The following is a 15100-nucleotide window of genomic DNA, read 5'->3' as shown; positions in this document are numbered from 1 at the left end:
AGGGTTAGGGTTTCAAAGTACGGTTAGGGTTTCAAAGTAGGGTTTCAAACTAGGGTTAGGGTTTCAAAGTAGGGTTTTGAACAAAGGCTAGGGTTTCAAAGTAGGGTTTTAAACTAGGGTTAGGGTTTCAAAGTAGGGTTATGAACAAGGGTTAGGGTTTCAAAGTAGGGTTTTAAACTAGGGTTAAGGTTTCAAAGTAGGGTTTTGAACTAGGGTTAGGGTTTCAAAGTAGGGTTTCAAACTAGGGTTAGGGTTTCAAAGTAGGGTTTTGAACAAGGGTTAGGGTTTCAAAGTAGGGTTTCAAACTAGGGTTATGGTTTCAAAGTAGGGTTTCAAACTAGGGTTAGGGTTTCAAACTAGGGTTTCAAACTAGGGTTAGGGTTTCAAACTAGGGTTTCAAATTAGGGTTAGGGTTTCAAACTAGGGTTTCAAACCAGGGTTAGGGTTTCCAACTAGGGTTAGGGTTTCAAAGTAGGGTTTCAAACTAGGGTTAGGGTTTCCAACTAGGGTTTCAAACTAGGGTTAGGGTTTCAAACTAGGGTTAGGGTTTCAAAGTAGGGTTTCAAACTAGGGCTAGGGTTTCATAGTAGGGTTTCAAACTAGGGTTAGGGTTTCAAACTAGGATTAGGGTTTCAAAGTAGGGTTTTATGATTAAGATTTCCCTTCAAAAGCATCACGCAGCTTGTGTGGGATTGTCTTCCTTCCTGTGCTTGGAGTTAACTCCGCCCCACACAGAAGTCCATCAATAATGCATTAGGGCTGCATTATGAGATCTGCCACTTACACAGTTCAATACCACCACAACGTGCCTTTCAGACGTCCCCATTTCACACCCCAAAAAGTTCCTAATATCCTATTAGTCATTGCATTAAGAAGACATTATGATGTTCCAAATGTATGATCAAGCTCCAACAAATTTTTTGGTTTTGTTTTGTTTCACAAGCAGTGTACATTCACATACATCCAATGGGGAGAATGGTGTGAAATGAAGGAATTTTAAGAGCCTTATTGTTGCTATGTGTCTAAATGTTTGGCCACTTATAGTAAAAGGTCTGAATTTCATTACGCTGCAACCGTTCGATGACTGAGTGATTCTGACGAGGACGCTTTAAGGAACTTTCTCGTGCTATCGACCCACCCGCCTTTGTCTCTTAGACAGGACCAGCCCGGTGAAAGCGGGTCATTGCCGTAACTTACTTGCTTTCATTAGCTGACATTTGACCATCTTTGCCTTTCACACTGAATTCACCCAAACGGAATATTTTGTACGAGTTAATGTAATGGAGATATTTCGATGTATGGTCAAAGTCAGTGACAATTGCTTTCAACGCAAAGGGCCTTAGGCAGTCAATCCGAAAAATTGTTTACATTGAGCTACTATGTCCTTTAACCCTTTCATGCACAGTGGTCACAACAGTGGACAGCTATTTATAAGTTGCTTTCGCCTATATTAATTAATCTACATTTTTAAAAATATTTGAACCCTTTCATGCATTAATTATGATTTGATGTAACTATTTAAAATGTAAATATTTTGGGGGGGATTAATTAATATAGGCGAAAGCAACTTTTAAATAGCTGTCCACTGAAGTGACCACTGTGCATGAAGGGGTTACTTTCGAAACTAGGCATAAATTGGCATCATTTCCAGACAGTGTATAGGCTAATAGTTACTTTTTGGGGGGGCGGGGTCTATTTTGTTGGGCGCTGTCAATGATTCAGCCGGTGGCCTCTTTTAACAACAACATTTATATGGACTTAACGCGATGAAGCAGATCTGCGGATGAAGTCTAATGGACTTTTAATAGACTCACCATGGCAGGATGTGGCCAAGGGCTTCTCAATGGCAGGAAATGGGACTGTTTGTTTTCTTCATTTGGACGCTGATGGATGACCAACAGACCTCTGGTGTGCGCACGCGTGCACTTACTGGCACACGGGAAGAAACAGGAGAGGCAGCGTGATTGACAGACTCGGGATGAGGGCGCCGCCGCCAGCCCGGGCTTGTTAGCGGCGTGCGAACAAACTTTCTGGCGGTGACGTGAGGGGCAGTAGGTGACAGGAAGTCAGGTGTCGAGGTCAGAGGCAGCTGTCTTCTATAGTGAGCAAAAAATCCATCAGAAATCACGCTATTATCTGGAAATTGATCAAAGAAAACACAGGATGTCAGGCTTTGGGAGTGGCATGTGTCAAACCATTAGGTACACCTGCACACTTCAATGAGAGCCAAAGCAATGTTTTTAAAAATAGACAAAATGAGGAAAAATACAAAGCTCTTGGGATAAAAACAAAAATATCAGGAAAAAAAACATAAGCCTTATGCGAAAAAAAATGATGACAAAATCAAAAACAAAAACAAAAAAAAATACAAACTCATCAGACCAAAAAAAATCTTGTTAAAAAAATACAAAATATCAAATTATATATCAGTGTACGCATATGGGTAAAAAATTCCAAAAATATTTTAAGGAATCATTACACAGCAAGCATTACAAAAAATATTATGGAAAAATATGAAAATTGCAAAACAAAACAAAAAATACACAAATATTATTATGTTAGACAAGAAATAGTACATTAGAATGAGATCTTAGAAAAAAACACAAAAAAATGCCAACAATAGAGGAAAACAGAAAAATTATTAAAACATTAAAGGAGAAAACACTCATGTATTAGATTAGAAATACACAGTATTGCAAAAAACACAAAAATATTAGACAAAACTATATAAGGATGAGCAAAATGAAACCTCCATCTCCTGTTAGAGGAAGAGGAAGTTTGCAAGAGGCGGACACACAAAGGGATCCTGTTTGAACACGGTGTAAAAGATAAAACTTTATTTGTCCCTGTTGTGACGATACAAAGTCAACAAGTGCAATCAACTGAGAACGGCACGCGACATTCTAGCTACCCGTCAACACTGTGGACAGAACGTACACTTATCACCACCACTCCTGCAAAAGTGAAGACGCTCGTGTGTACAGGTGGGTATTCAACTGTAAGGCAACGGTTACCATGACAACCCGCCGCTCAGACGTGCACTCCCTTCTTTCCACCCTTTGTTTCGTTTGCAGGGAGCGTCACATCACGGCGGGGCCACAAAAGCAACAAAATGCGCCAAAGGGAAGGGATGATATACTCTGTCATATCCCCGAGAGAACACAATCATTTCGCCCTATTCCGGAATCTTCGCTAGCACTGGCGACTAATTAAAACCACAGCGAAAAAAAAAAAAAAAAAAAAAAAAAGTTTCCCCCCAATTGGAGTGGGAACAGAGGCGGCAGCTGCGCAGCAGAAGAGCAAGGGAGCGTGAATTAAAAGCACGGCTGATCCGCGGGCCAATTATTTCTCCCACGTGTTCAAATGTGTTGGTGTGGCCGTGAAAGCGCGCGGCGCCAGGCAGCCAATTAAACGTTAGCCCCTCCGATGGGATTGAACCGGCCGCTAACATCCCGGCAAACACTGATATTATTGCAGATAACTCCAGGAAGGCTGCGACGGCAACTTCCAAGCCACCGGATGTAGTCGTTTAAGTTTTAAAAAGGACGCTCTTAGTGTCATTAGGAGAACAGCATCTCTGCTGTTGCCATGGTGACATGGCGTGACCTACTTTAGGAACGGTGGAGAATTGTGGATGCATTATTATTGGTGTTGTGCACTAGCTAGGACACAATGTTGTTAGCCAAATGGGATAAATGCCCAAGTCATTTTTAACTAGCTGTCAAAATGTCAAGGAGGGATTAGAATTTTCTTGCTAATAAGTGTGCATCTGTAAATTTTCAGTCTTCGAGAAACAGGTTGAAGCGAGGCAATTGGTCCTGTTTGTTGAATTTGTTGTGTTTTTTTCCCTCATTTTCTGAAAACATTCAAATATGACTGAGGCAAGTCTGCTATTCCGACGATGTAAACTTTAGCACAAACGTTCAATGCTGTTTGGATTCTTTCGCTTTCTTTGAAGTTGGATTCCCCTTTGCAACTGTAGGGGGAGCCCTGGTGCAAAAAAACAGATTCATTGCCAGATGGGATTTGGACAAATAAGATATCTTTTTTTTTTTTTTTTTTTTTTTTTAAATCAGGAACGAAAAGCAGATTTGTGAGTTTCTAATTTTAATCCGAAAAAGATTACAATAAACACAATTTGTCAGCATTTTATTCTATGCAAAAAACAAAGAAAAATTTGAGTTTTTATTTTATGCTTAAATCATTTTCATTCATAAAACAACAAAAAATAATTTCATATCGCAAGTTTATAATACCCAAAACAGCAAAGATGATCAATTTGGGATTTTTTTGTATTCTATTCTAACAAAAACAAAAAACTATTAAATTTTGAAAGTAAGTTAGTCTAACACTACCCAAAAAACAAGAAAAAAAATTGGAGGTTAAACAGTAAATATAATCACATTTTAAATAGCTTTTTATTTTATCTGAAAACCAGCAAGCGTGATCAAATTTATATATTTGTTTTCAGCTTTATCCAACAGCATTTTATGTTTTAAATCTGATCTCAAAAACTGAAAAAATTTTTTTTTATTATTCTTATCCCCCCCAAAAATTTTTTTATACATTTTTCAATTCATTTTTTTTTGGGGTGGACGGTAAATTGCAACACAAAATTTGGAGATGCTTATTTTTCCTGACAAGGTTTTATACATTTTCACAAAGATTTTGATGGACGGTTGCATAATCTCCATGACCAAACGATATTGTGCCATCATGAATGCTTACATTGACATGGCAGCCAAGTGAAAGATTTTATTGTGTAATTGTACAAAAGCTTAAGTGACATGTCATTGTGTTTTTCAATGTTTCAATTGTTTTGTATCCTGACCTTGACCATGTTGAAATGTGCGTATGAAGAAAATGTATTATTGTTTTCTTGTGGCCATATGCACTAAAAGTTACATTTTTACATAACATATTCCCATTGTGCCTTTTGCATTGGGACAGACGATTATTGTCACATTTATTTAAAAAAAAAAAAAAAAGTCAAACATCTCCAAATAGCCTAGAAACAAGTTAAGAATGCAGTGCAGTTTTTGTACAAAATCCTACTAAATTGTCATTTTTGGAACAGGCAGGTTTTGCTTATGAGTGTGTGTGTGCCTCACTTGCACCGTGATGCCTTGTCATCCTTCACTTTACTGTACATTATTGCTGACAATTAGGTTTTGATCTTTAGTTTGACTAATGGGGGTACAGTATATCAAACTCCTTGATGGCATGATGGGCATTGTATTGCTAAAGGTGCGGTTGTTGATGGAGGTTAGCATAGCAACAAGGCTCAAATGGGTTGCTTGGGGTCCCTGATCCTCACTAAAGAGTTGGTTGAGATAACTTTTTTCTCCAAACTGTAGTTAAGGAATGTGATGGAACTAATGTTGATTATCATCAATCATTATGAACATGTGTGGGCTTTCCTTTTCTCTTTTTTTTTTTTTTTTTTTAAATAAGAGTTCCACTGAGGTTTTACTTGTTTTTAGACCAACTGCTCTCACTGTAGGTTCCCCACCCCTGTTCTAAAACAATAACAAACACTGATAACACGTGAAAAATCTATTGATATTTTTAGAGCTACAGCAGGAAAAGCGGCGCGTCTCCGTCCGACATGTTACAGTATAAAGCAGTCGTCAAAACACGTTGACGCGCGACATTTTGTCGCCGTGGTGGCCGCCGCGGGAAACGAAACACAGAGGAGTCTACGTGAGATGCTCAGCATCGACCTAACGAATCACGTGTTCCCAAAAGGTTCGCCACTCATTGTTGTGTGACCGACACATAAATAAAACAGCGAACCGTGTCTAACTGCTACGCAACACAAACTGACAGCAGTCTAATAAACATTTCATATTCTAAAAACCTTCACATCCGACCACGTCATCCAGTTGCCGACGGCCACATCAGAGTGTCACTCGTCTCTGCAGTCAGCTGGGCCGGGCCGGGCTGGGCCGCGGTGGTGCTACTTCTACCGGTTGTGGTCACTCAGCTGGCTTTTTAAATGCCACCGCTGTCATTCCACGGCTGGCTTGTGCTCATCAGCGGGGGGGGGGGGGGGGGGGGGGCGGCGTCCCTGACAAAGACTTCCTGGGTGGCTGTCTATGTAGGTTTGGATGCAGACTGTCTGTAGGGGGGGGGGGGGGGGGGGGGGGCGTCTCCTCAGGGCCGCCTCTGGGAAACGGCGTGCTACTTTGCTGTCGGCCGCATAGCTCTGGACAAAGAAGAAAACAAAACGGAAAGTGTTAGAGCAGCGAGGGGCAACTTGGAGAGGCTACAATTTTTCGTCAGTGCTACCTGAGGGCCATATTGGACTGTGCACTCCCTAATCACACGTATGACAAAAGTGCCATTTGAAATTAGGACTGTCTGTTTTTTTATTGAACAGAAGAATATATTCAATCAATTATATGAGACAACGACTTAAACTCTCACAAAGTTTGGCGATTGTGGGCTTTAAATTGAATATTACTTGAATTTGGGGAAAGGTATCTACCAATAGTTCAATAAATGCATTTGATTGCACGTCTGAGAGACAATTTTCACTGACAGAATAAACCAGTCTCTTAATAGACTACCAAAAATTGCCATGGTAACTATATTTCAAGTTGTCAAGGCGGGGTATTGGGTAAAGTTTTCAACTAGCAATAATCGCGCCTCGGTTAAACCTCATAGGCTACGATACTGCCGCTGCGCAAAGACGATACCAATGACTTAACCTCAACAAGTCAATACTGCTTGGTACTCCTTACAGTAAGAGGACGCTCTTGGAGCAACATTTACATAATCTTAGTTTTTCATTATCATCACAGACGGTGACAATATTAACATGACTGCCCAAAAAGCTAGGTTCCACCGAGACTTGAACTCAGATTGCTGGATTCAGAGTCCAGAGTGCTAACCATTACACCATGGAACCACATACTAGTCTTTGGTCCAAATGTGACCCTCACTCGCAGTCCACTTCTTTTAAATCGATAGAACTGGAATGTTTGGAAAAGTGTCCATTTTAATAGGTTCATTTGACTGAAAATGTAGTCTCTGTTAAAAAAAAAAAAAGTAGAAACTGTAAAATTAAAAAAACACCAAGCAATTTTCTATAAAGCTTGAGAATTATCTAACATCAATTTGTCATTGACAAAGTAAGTCAGTCTCTTAAGAGACTACCAAAAATTGCCATAGGCAACTATATTTCAAGTCGTCAAGGCGGGGTATTGGGTAAAGTTTTCAACTAGCAATAATCGCGCCTCAGTTAAACCTCATAGGCTACGATACTGCCGCTGCGCAAAGACAATAGAAATGACTTAACCTCAACAGGTCAATACTGCTTGGTACTCCTTACAGTAAGAGTAACATTTACATAATCTCGTTTTTTCATGATCAATTCAGACAAGTACTTGTCCTTGGATCATGCCAACTGTTACATGATACAAAATCTGTAAAGGGTGAACTCTAAATTGAATAGATCGTGAATCTTTAGAAAAAGTATCTGTATTTTAATAGATGTCTTTGATCAAGAATGTAGTCTCCGTAGATACCCTGCAAAAACTGACAAAAAGAAAAATTCATAAAACTTTAAAATCATCCAAGAGCCAGCTTTCATTGACAGAACATGAGTCAATCTCTTAAGAAACTATCAAAAATTGCCACGTACAACTACACTGGTAGGTGTCAAGGCGGGGTCCTGGGTAAAGTTTTGAACTAGAAACCGGGTCCCCCCAGCGGAGAGTGACAATATTAACAACGACTGCGCAAAAAGAGAGGTTCCACCGAGACTTGAACTCGGATCACTGGATTCAGAGTCCAGAGTGCTAACCATTACACCATGGAACCACAGACACATCTGTGGTCAAAATTTGATCCTCACTCGAAATTCAAAGAGAGCAGTCAACCACTGAGCCAGGTACTTGCTTGTCCTTGGATAACATCAATTACTACATGACCCAAAGTTAGGAAATTATGAACTCTAAATTGAATAAAGTTGTAATGTTTGGAAAAGTCTACTTAATAACTTCATTTGATTGACAACGTACTATCTGTAAAAAAAAAAAAAAAAAAAAAAAAGTAGAAAGTGTCAAATTAAAAACACCAAAAACAATTTTCCATAAAGCTTGAGATCTGACAGACAATTGTCGTTGACAAAGTAAATCAGCCTCTCAAGAGACTACCAAAAATTGCCATAGACAACTATATTTCAAGTCATCAAGGCGGGGTATTGGGTAAAGTTTTCAACTAGCAATAATCACGCCTCGGTTAAACCTCATAGGCTACGATACTGCCGCTGCGCAAAGATAACAGCAATGACTTAACCTCAACAGGTCAATACTGCTTGGTACTCCTTACAGTAAGAGGACGCTCTTGGAGCAACATTTACATAATCTCAGCATTTCTGTTTACGAACTGAGACAAGAACTGAAGTACTTGTCCTTGGCTCTTGTCAAATATTACATGATACAAAACGTCATGCTTTCAGAAAATTTTGAAAAAAATTTTGAAAGGGTGAACCCTAAAATGAAAAACAACTGAATTATTGGAAAACGTACCTGCATTTTATTTACATTTGATTGATATCTCGATAGAAAATCTGAAAAAGTGAGAGAAAACACATCTCTCATTAAGACTGAAATTAACTTCACAGGCAGCTTTCAACAACAAAATGAGTCAGTCTCTTAAGAAACTATCAAAAATTGCCACGTACAACTACACTGCAAGGTGTCAAGGAGGGGTCCTGGGTAAAGTTTTCAACTAGCAACTGGGTCCCACCAGCGGAAGGTGACAATATTAACTGCCCTAAAAGCTAGGTTCCACCGAGACTTGAACTCAGATCGCTGGATTCAGAGTCCAGAGTGCTAACCATTACACCATGGAACCACACACACTTTTCTGGTCAAAATTGATCCTCACGCTCACATTCAAAGAGCAGACCCACGAAGCCAATTGCTTGCTTGCGCTTGGAGAACACCAATTATGACATGATACAAAGTTTGGAAATTATGAAGTCTAAATTGATAGAATTGGAATGTTTGGAAAAGTGCCAATTTTAATAGGTTCATTTTACTGAGAATGTAGTCTCAGTTAAAACAAAAAGTAGAAAGCTTGAAAAAAACCCACCAAACAATTCTCCATAAAGCTTGACACGTACGAGATAGACAATTGTCATTGACAAAGTAAACCAGCCTCTTAAGAGACTACCAAAAATTGCCATGACAACTATATTTGAAGTCATCAAGGCGGGGTATTGGGTTAAGTTTTCAACTAGCAATAATCACGCCTCGGTTAAACCTCATAGGCTACGATACTGCCGCTGCGCAAAGACGATACCAATGACTTAACCTCAACAGGTCAATACTGCTTGGTACTCCTTACAGTAAGAGGACGCTCTTGGAGCAACATTTACATAAACTCAGCATTTCTGTTTACGAACTGAGACAAGAACTGAAGTACTTGTCCTTGGCTCTTGTCAAATATTACATGATACAAAATGTCACGCTTTCAGAAAATTCCTAAAGGGTGAACTCTAAATTGAAAAACAATCCAACAGCCAGCTTTCATTGATAGAATGAGTCAATCTCTTCAGAAACTATCAAAAATTGCCACGTAAAACTACACTGCAAGGTGTCAAGGTGGGGTCCTGGGTAAAGTTTTCAACTAGCAACCGGATCCCCCCAGCGGAAGGTGACAATATTAACCACGACTGCCCTAAAAGCCAGGTTCCACCGAGATTTGAACTCGGATCGCTGGATTCAGAGTCCAGAGTGCTAACCATTACACCATGGAACCACACATGTACTTCATGGTCAGAATTTGATCCTTATCGCACATTCAAAGAAGGCAGACCAAGCCAAGCCAAGTACTTGCTTGCACTTGGAGAACACCAATTATGACATGATACAAAGTTAGGAAATTATGAAGTCTAAATTGATAGAATAGGAATGTTTGGAAAAGTGCCCATTTTAACAGGTTCATTTGACTGAGAATGTAGTCTCAGTTGAAACAAGAACTAGAAAGTATCAAAGAAAAAATAAAAGAACACCAAACAATTCTCCATAAAGCTTGAGACATACTTGATAGGAAATAGTCATTGACAGAGTAAATCAGCCTCTTAAGAGACTACCAAAAATTGCCATGACAACTATATTTCAAGTCATCAAGGCAGGGTATTGGGTTAAGTTTTCAACTAGCAATAATCACGCCTCGGCTAAACCTCATAGGCTACGATACTGCCGCTGCGCAAAGACAACAGCAACCACTTAACCTCAACAGGTCAATACTGCTTGGTACTCCTTACAGTAAGAGGACATTCGTGGAGCAACATTTACATAATCTCAGCGTTTCTGTTTACGAACTGAGACAAGAACTGAAGTACTTGTCCTTGGCCCTTGTCAAATATTACATGATACAAAACGTCACGCTTTCAGAAAATTCCTAAAGGGTGAACTCTAAATTGAAATACAAATGAATTATTGGAAAACGTACCTGCATTTTAATTACATTTGATTGATATCTCGATAAAAAATCTGAAAAAAGTGAGAGAAAACACATCTCTCATTAAGACTGAAATTAACTTCACAGACAGCTTTCAACGACAAAATGAGTCAGTCTCTTCAGAAACTATCAAAAATTGCCACGTACAACAGTACACTGCAAGGCGTCAAGGGTCTTGGGTAAAGTTTTCAAACAGCAACCGCGTCCTCCAGTGGAAGGTGAAAATATTGACCACAACTGCCCAAGAAACCAGGTTCCACCGAGATTTGAACTCAGATCACTGGATTCAGAGTCCAGAGTGCTAACCATTACACCATGGAACCACACTCTTGTGTGTGGTCAGAATTTGATCCTCACGCCCAAATTCAAAGAGAGCAATTGAACCAGGTACTTGGAGAACAATTACTACATGATACAAAGTCAGTAGGCGGCACGGTGGTCGACTGGTTAGCACGTCCGCCTCACAGTTCAGAGGTCGTGGGTTCGATCCCGGCTCCGGCCTCCCTGTGTGGAGTTTGCATGTTCTCCCCGTGCCTGCGTGGGTTTTCTCCGGGCACTCCGGTTTCCTCCCACATTCCAAAAAAACATGCATGGTAAGTTGATTGGATACTCTAAATTGCCCCTAGGTGTGATTGTGAGTGCGGATGTTTGTCTCTGTGTGCCCTGCGATTGGCTGGCAACCAGTTCAGGGTGTCCCCCGCCTACTGCCCAAAGACAGCTGGGATAGGCTCCAGCACGCCCCGCGACCCTTGTGAGGAGAAGCGGTACAGATAATGGATGGATGGATGGACAAAGTCAGTAAATTATGAACTCCATCCATCCATTATCCATACATCTCGCAACCGGGTCCACCCAGCGGTGGGAGGGCAATATTAACCACGACTGCCCAAAAAGCTAGGTTCCACTGAGACTTGAACTCAGATCACTGGATTCAGAGTCCAGAGTGCTAACCATTACACCATGGAACCACATGCTAGTTTTCGGTCCAAATGTGACCCTCACCCCCACATTCCAAGTGAGCAGTCCACTTACTCTAAAACGATAGAGTTGGAATGTTTGGAAAAGTGTCCATTTTAATAGGTTCATTTGACTGAGAATATACTCTCTGTTAAACCAAAAAGTAGAAATTGTAAAATTAAAAAAACACCAAACAATTTTCTATAAAGCTTGAGAAATATCTAACATCAATTTGTCATTAACAAATTAAATCAGTCCCTCAAGAGACTACCAAAAATTGCCATAGGCAACTGTATTTCAAGTCGTCAAGGCGGAGTATTGGTTAAAGTTTTCAACTAGCAATAATCGCGCCTCAGTTAAACCTCATAGGCTACGATACTGCCGCTGCGCAAAGACAACAGCAACGACTTAACCTCAACAGGTCAATACTGCTTGGTACTCCTTACAGTAAGAGTGACATTTACATAATCTCGGTTTTTCATGATCAATTCAGACAAGTACTTGTCCTTGGATCATGCCAACTGTTACATGATACAAAATCTGTAAAGGGTGAACTCTAAATTGAATAGATCGTGAATCTTTAGAAAAAGTATCTGTATTTTAATAGATGTCTTTGATCAAGAATGTAGTCTCCGTAGATACCCTGCAAAAACTGACAAAAAGAAAAATTCATAAAACTTTAAAATCATCCAAGAGCCAGCTTTCATTGACAGAACATGAGTCAATCTCTTAAGAAACTATCAAAAATTGCCAAGTACAACAACAGTACACTGCAAGGCGTCAGGTGGCGTCTTGGGTAAAGTTTTCATCTAGCAACCGCTTCCCCCAGCGGAAGGTGACAACCACAACTGCCCAACAAACTAGGTTCCACTGAGATTTGAACTCAGATCACTGGATTCAGAGTCCAGCGTGCTAACCATTACACCATGGAACCACACTCATGTCTGTGGTCAGAATTTGATCCTCACGCCCAAATTCAAAGAGAGCAATTGAACATACTTGGAGGACAATTACTACATGATACAAAGTCAGTAAATTATGAACTCCATCCATCCATTATCCATACATCTCGCAACCGGGTCCACCCAGCGGTGGGAGGGCAATATTAACCACGACTGCCCAAAAAGCTAGGTTCCACTGAGACTTGAACTCAGATCACTGGATTCAGAGTCCAGAGTGCTAACCATTACACCATGGAACCACATGCAACTTTTTGGTCCAAATGTGACCCTCACTCCCACATTCCAAGTGAGCAGTCCACTTACTCTAAAACGATAGAGTTGGAATGTTTGGAAAAGTGTCCATTTTAATAGGTTCATTTGACTGAGAATATAGTCTCTGTTAAACCAAAAAGTAGAAATTGTAAAATTAAAAAAAGACCAAACTCCTTACAGTAAGAGTAACATTTACATAATCTCGGTTTTTCATGATCAATTCAGACAAGTACTTGTCCTTGGATCATGCCAACTGTTACATGATACAAAATCTGTAAAGGGTGCACTCTAGCTTGAATAAATCGTGAATCTTTAGAAAAAGTATCTGTATTTTAATAAATGTCTTTGATCAAGAATGTAGTCAGAGTAGATAAACTGCAAAAACTGACATAAAGAAAATTCATAAAACTTGAAAATCATCCAACAGCCAGCTTTCATTGGTGTCAAGGCAAGGTATTGGGTAAAGTTTTCAACTAGCAATAATTGCGTCTCAGTTAAAGTTCATAGGCTACGATACTGCCACTGACCAAAGACAAGCAACCGCTTAACCCACATTCAAAGTGAACAGAACTACTGAGCCAAGTACTCACTTGTCCTTGGATAACATCAATTATTACATGATACAAAATCTTATGCCAGGGGTGTCCAAACTCGGTCCTCAAGGGCCGGTGTCCTGCCTGTTTTCCATCTAGCCGAGCTGCAACGCACCTGTTTCAAAGTGATCATGATTGTTATCAAGCTTCTTCAGAGCTTGCTGATGAGCTGATCATTTAAATCAGGTGTGTTGCAGCAAGGAGCGCTGGAAAACGGGCAGGAAAGCGGCCCCCTTTAATCAAGTGTGTGTCCCGGGGGTGGCAGGTGACAATCTCAACCACGACTACCCAAAAAGCTAGGTTCCACCGAGACTTGAACTCGGATCGCTGGATTCAGAGTCCAGAGTGCTAACCATTACACCATGGAACCACACACAAACTCCTGGTCACAATTTGATCCTCACTCCCATATTCAAAGTGAGCAGAGCCAAGTACTCACTTGTCCTCGGATAACATCAATTACTACATGATACAAAACCAGGGGTGTCCAAACTCGGTCCCCAAGGGCCGGTGTCCTGCCTGTTTTCCATCTAGCTGAGCTGCAACGCACCTGTTTCGAAAGATCATGATCGTTATCAAGCTTCTTCAGAGCTTGCTGATGAGCTGATCACTTAAATCAGGTGTGTTGCAGCAAGGAGAGCTGGAAAACGGGCAGGAAAGCGGCCCTTGAGGAACGGAGCCAGACACCCCCTGCCTTATGCTCTTAAAAAGTTTGGAAATTGTAAACTCTAAATTGAATAAAGTTGGAATGTTTGGAAATGTGTCTATTTTAATAGCTTCATGTGACTGAGAACGTAGTATCTGTAAAAAAAAAAATAATGGAAAGTGTCAAACTAACAAAAAAACACAATAAACAATTTTCCATAGCCTGAGTAAATATCTGACAGGAAATTGTCATTGACAAAGTAAATCAGCCTCTTATGAGACTACCAAAAATTGCCATAGACAACTATATTTCAAGTCATCAAGGCGGGGTATTGGGTAAAGTTTTCAACTAGCAATAATCACGCCTCGGTTAAACCTCATAGGCTACGATACTGCCGCTGCGCAAAGATAACAGCAATGACTTAACCTCAACAGGTCAATACTGCTTGGTACTCCTTACAGTAAGAGGACGCTCTTGGAGCCACATTTACATAATCTCAGCGTTTCTGTTTACGAACTGAGACAAATACTTGTCCTTGGATCACACCAATCATTACATGATACAAAACTTTACATGAAATCAAATATATTTGATTGAGGATTTCGATTACGTAAAGACTCAATAGAAACTGACGGGAAAATAACAAAACGACCTTATCTTAGCAGCGCTCTAGTAGTATGCTCCACAAACTCCATTTTCCTACACCACTGTTTTCACGCTGCCCTCCATGACCGCTCAGTCTATAAAACATCTCCTTAGCAAAAAGTCCAAATATTTGTAATTGTTCTTGATGACACTTAAAATGTGTTGCTTGTTTTTGTTGAATTTAACAACACAAACTAAAGTTTTGTCAAAGAAATGAGAAAAGGGTGAGACATTTGTGAACATGAAAGATATTGTAATGCAGCACTCCCGAGGAGGAAAAAAAAAAAAACACGAAAATGGAAATCATCATCTAATAAAAGATCATAAGAACCAAGATCCACATGCTTGTGGCAAAGCCAGAAGGGATTTATTTCTGAAACTTCTTGACTCCTCAACACAGCCTGCATCATGGCGTTAATTAACTGGCACCACATGGCCAGTGTTGATGTGCTTTGGCGAGGGCTTGGCGCGCTGCTCTCAATTCACACATGCCAGGAATGATGATGTCGTCATTTCATTATTTTTATTATTATTATTATTATTATTAATAATTTCAGAGAGAAATA

At 40.1% G+C, this 15100-nt stretch overlaps 1 protein-coding gene, 16 non-coding genes and 1 pseudogene across 17 annotated transcripts in view; all 18 read right to left on the bottom strand.

Moving 5' to 3' along the window:
* Positions 1 to 6061: 6061 nt before the first annotated feature.
* Positions 6062 to 15100, bottom strand: part of shisal1b (shisa like 1b) — an 80980-nt gene continuing 71941 nt past the window's right edge. Inside the window, exon 6 of the mRNA XM_086029419.1 lies at positions 6062 to 6208. Coding sequence (XP_085885545.1) covers position 6208 — 1 coding nt within the window. The 3' untranslated portion in view covers positions 6062 to 6207. The remainder of the gene's footprint in view (positions 6209 to 15100) is intronic.
* LOC147149132 (U4 spliceosomal RNA) lies at positions 6557 to 6696 on the bottom strand. Its single transcript, XR_015086684.1, has one exon. It is a non-coding gene; the product is annotated as a U4 spliceosomal RNA (small nuclear RNA).
* Positions 6842 to 6913, bottom strand: trnaq-cug (transfer RNA glutamine (anticodon CUG)). The gene has a single exon. It is a non-coding gene; the product is annotated as a tRNA-Gln (tRNA).
* On the bottom strand, positions 7146 to 7286 carry LOC147149130 (U4 spliceosomal RNA). The gene has a single exon (XR_015086682.1). It is a non-coding gene; the product is annotated as a U4 spliceosomal RNA (small nuclear RNA).
* On the bottom strand, positions 7756 to 7827 carry trnaq-cug (transfer RNA glutamine (anticodon CUG)). The gene has a single exon. It is a non-coding gene; the product is annotated as a tRNA-Gln (tRNA).
* Positions 8147 to 8287, bottom strand: LOC147149128 (U4 spliceosomal RNA). Its single transcript, XR_015086681.1, has one exon. It is a non-coding gene; the product is annotated as a U4 spliceosomal RNA (small nuclear RNA).
* trnaq-cug (transfer RNA glutamine (anticodon CUG)) lies at positions 8794 to 8865 on the bottom strand. Its single transcript has one exon. It is a non-coding gene; the product is annotated as a tRNA-Gln (tRNA).
* On the bottom strand, positions 9171 to 9310 carry LOC147149126 (U4 spliceosomal RNA). The gene has a single exon (XR_015086683.1). It is a non-coding gene; the product is annotated as a U4 spliceosomal RNA (small nuclear RNA).
* Positions 9703 to 9774, bottom strand: trnaq-cug (transfer RNA glutamine (anticodon CUG)). The gene has a single exon. It is a non-coding gene; the product is annotated as a tRNA-Gln (tRNA).
* On the bottom strand, positions 10093 to 10232 carry LOC147149124 (U4 spliceosomal RNA). Its single transcript, XR_015086685.1, has one exon. It is a non-coding gene; the product is annotated as a U4 spliceosomal RNA (small nuclear RNA).
* Positions 10731 to 10802, bottom strand: trnaq-cug (transfer RNA glutamine (anticodon CUG)). Its single transcript has one exon. It is a non-coding gene; the product is annotated as a tRNA-Gln (tRNA).
* On the bottom strand, positions 11376 to 11447 carry trnaq-cug (transfer RNA glutamine (anticodon CUG)). Its single transcript has one exon. It is a non-coding gene; the product is annotated as a tRNA-Gln (tRNA).
* On the bottom strand, positions 11692 to 11832 carry LOC147149121 (U4 spliceosomal RNA). The gene has a single exon (XR_015086686.1). It is a non-coding gene; the product is annotated as a U4 spliceosomal RNA (small nuclear RNA).
* On the bottom strand, positions 12299 to 12370 carry trnaq-cug (transfer RNA glutamine (anticodon CUG)). The gene has a single exon. It is a non-coding gene; the product is annotated as a tRNA-Gln (tRNA).
* Positions 12566 to 12637, bottom strand: trnaq-cug (transfer RNA glutamine (anticodon CUG)). Its single transcript has one exon. It is a non-coding gene; the product is annotated as a tRNA-Gln (tRNA).
* LOC147149118 (U4 spliceosomal RNA) lies at positions 13058 to 13184 on the bottom strand (annotated as a pseudogene).
* Positions 13542 to 13613, bottom strand: trnaq-cug (transfer RNA glutamine (anticodon CUG)). Its single transcript has one exon. It is a non-coding gene; the product is annotated as a tRNA-Gln (tRNA).
* LOC147149116 (U4 spliceosomal RNA) lies at positions 14158 to 14298 on the bottom strand. Its single transcript, XR_015086680.1, has one exon. It is a non-coding gene; the product is annotated as a U4 spliceosomal RNA (small nuclear RNA).

This window comes from Filicampus tigris, chromosome 4, assembly GCF_054856515.1.
Source record: "Filicampus tigris isolate MCC_2025a chromosome 4, RoL_Ftig_1.0, whole genome shotgun sequence".
NCBI lineage: Eukaryota > Metazoa > Chordata > Actinopteri > Syngnathiformes > Syngnathidae > Filicampus > Filicampus tigris.
This window is presented reverse-complemented; position numbering and strand designations above follow the sequence as displayed.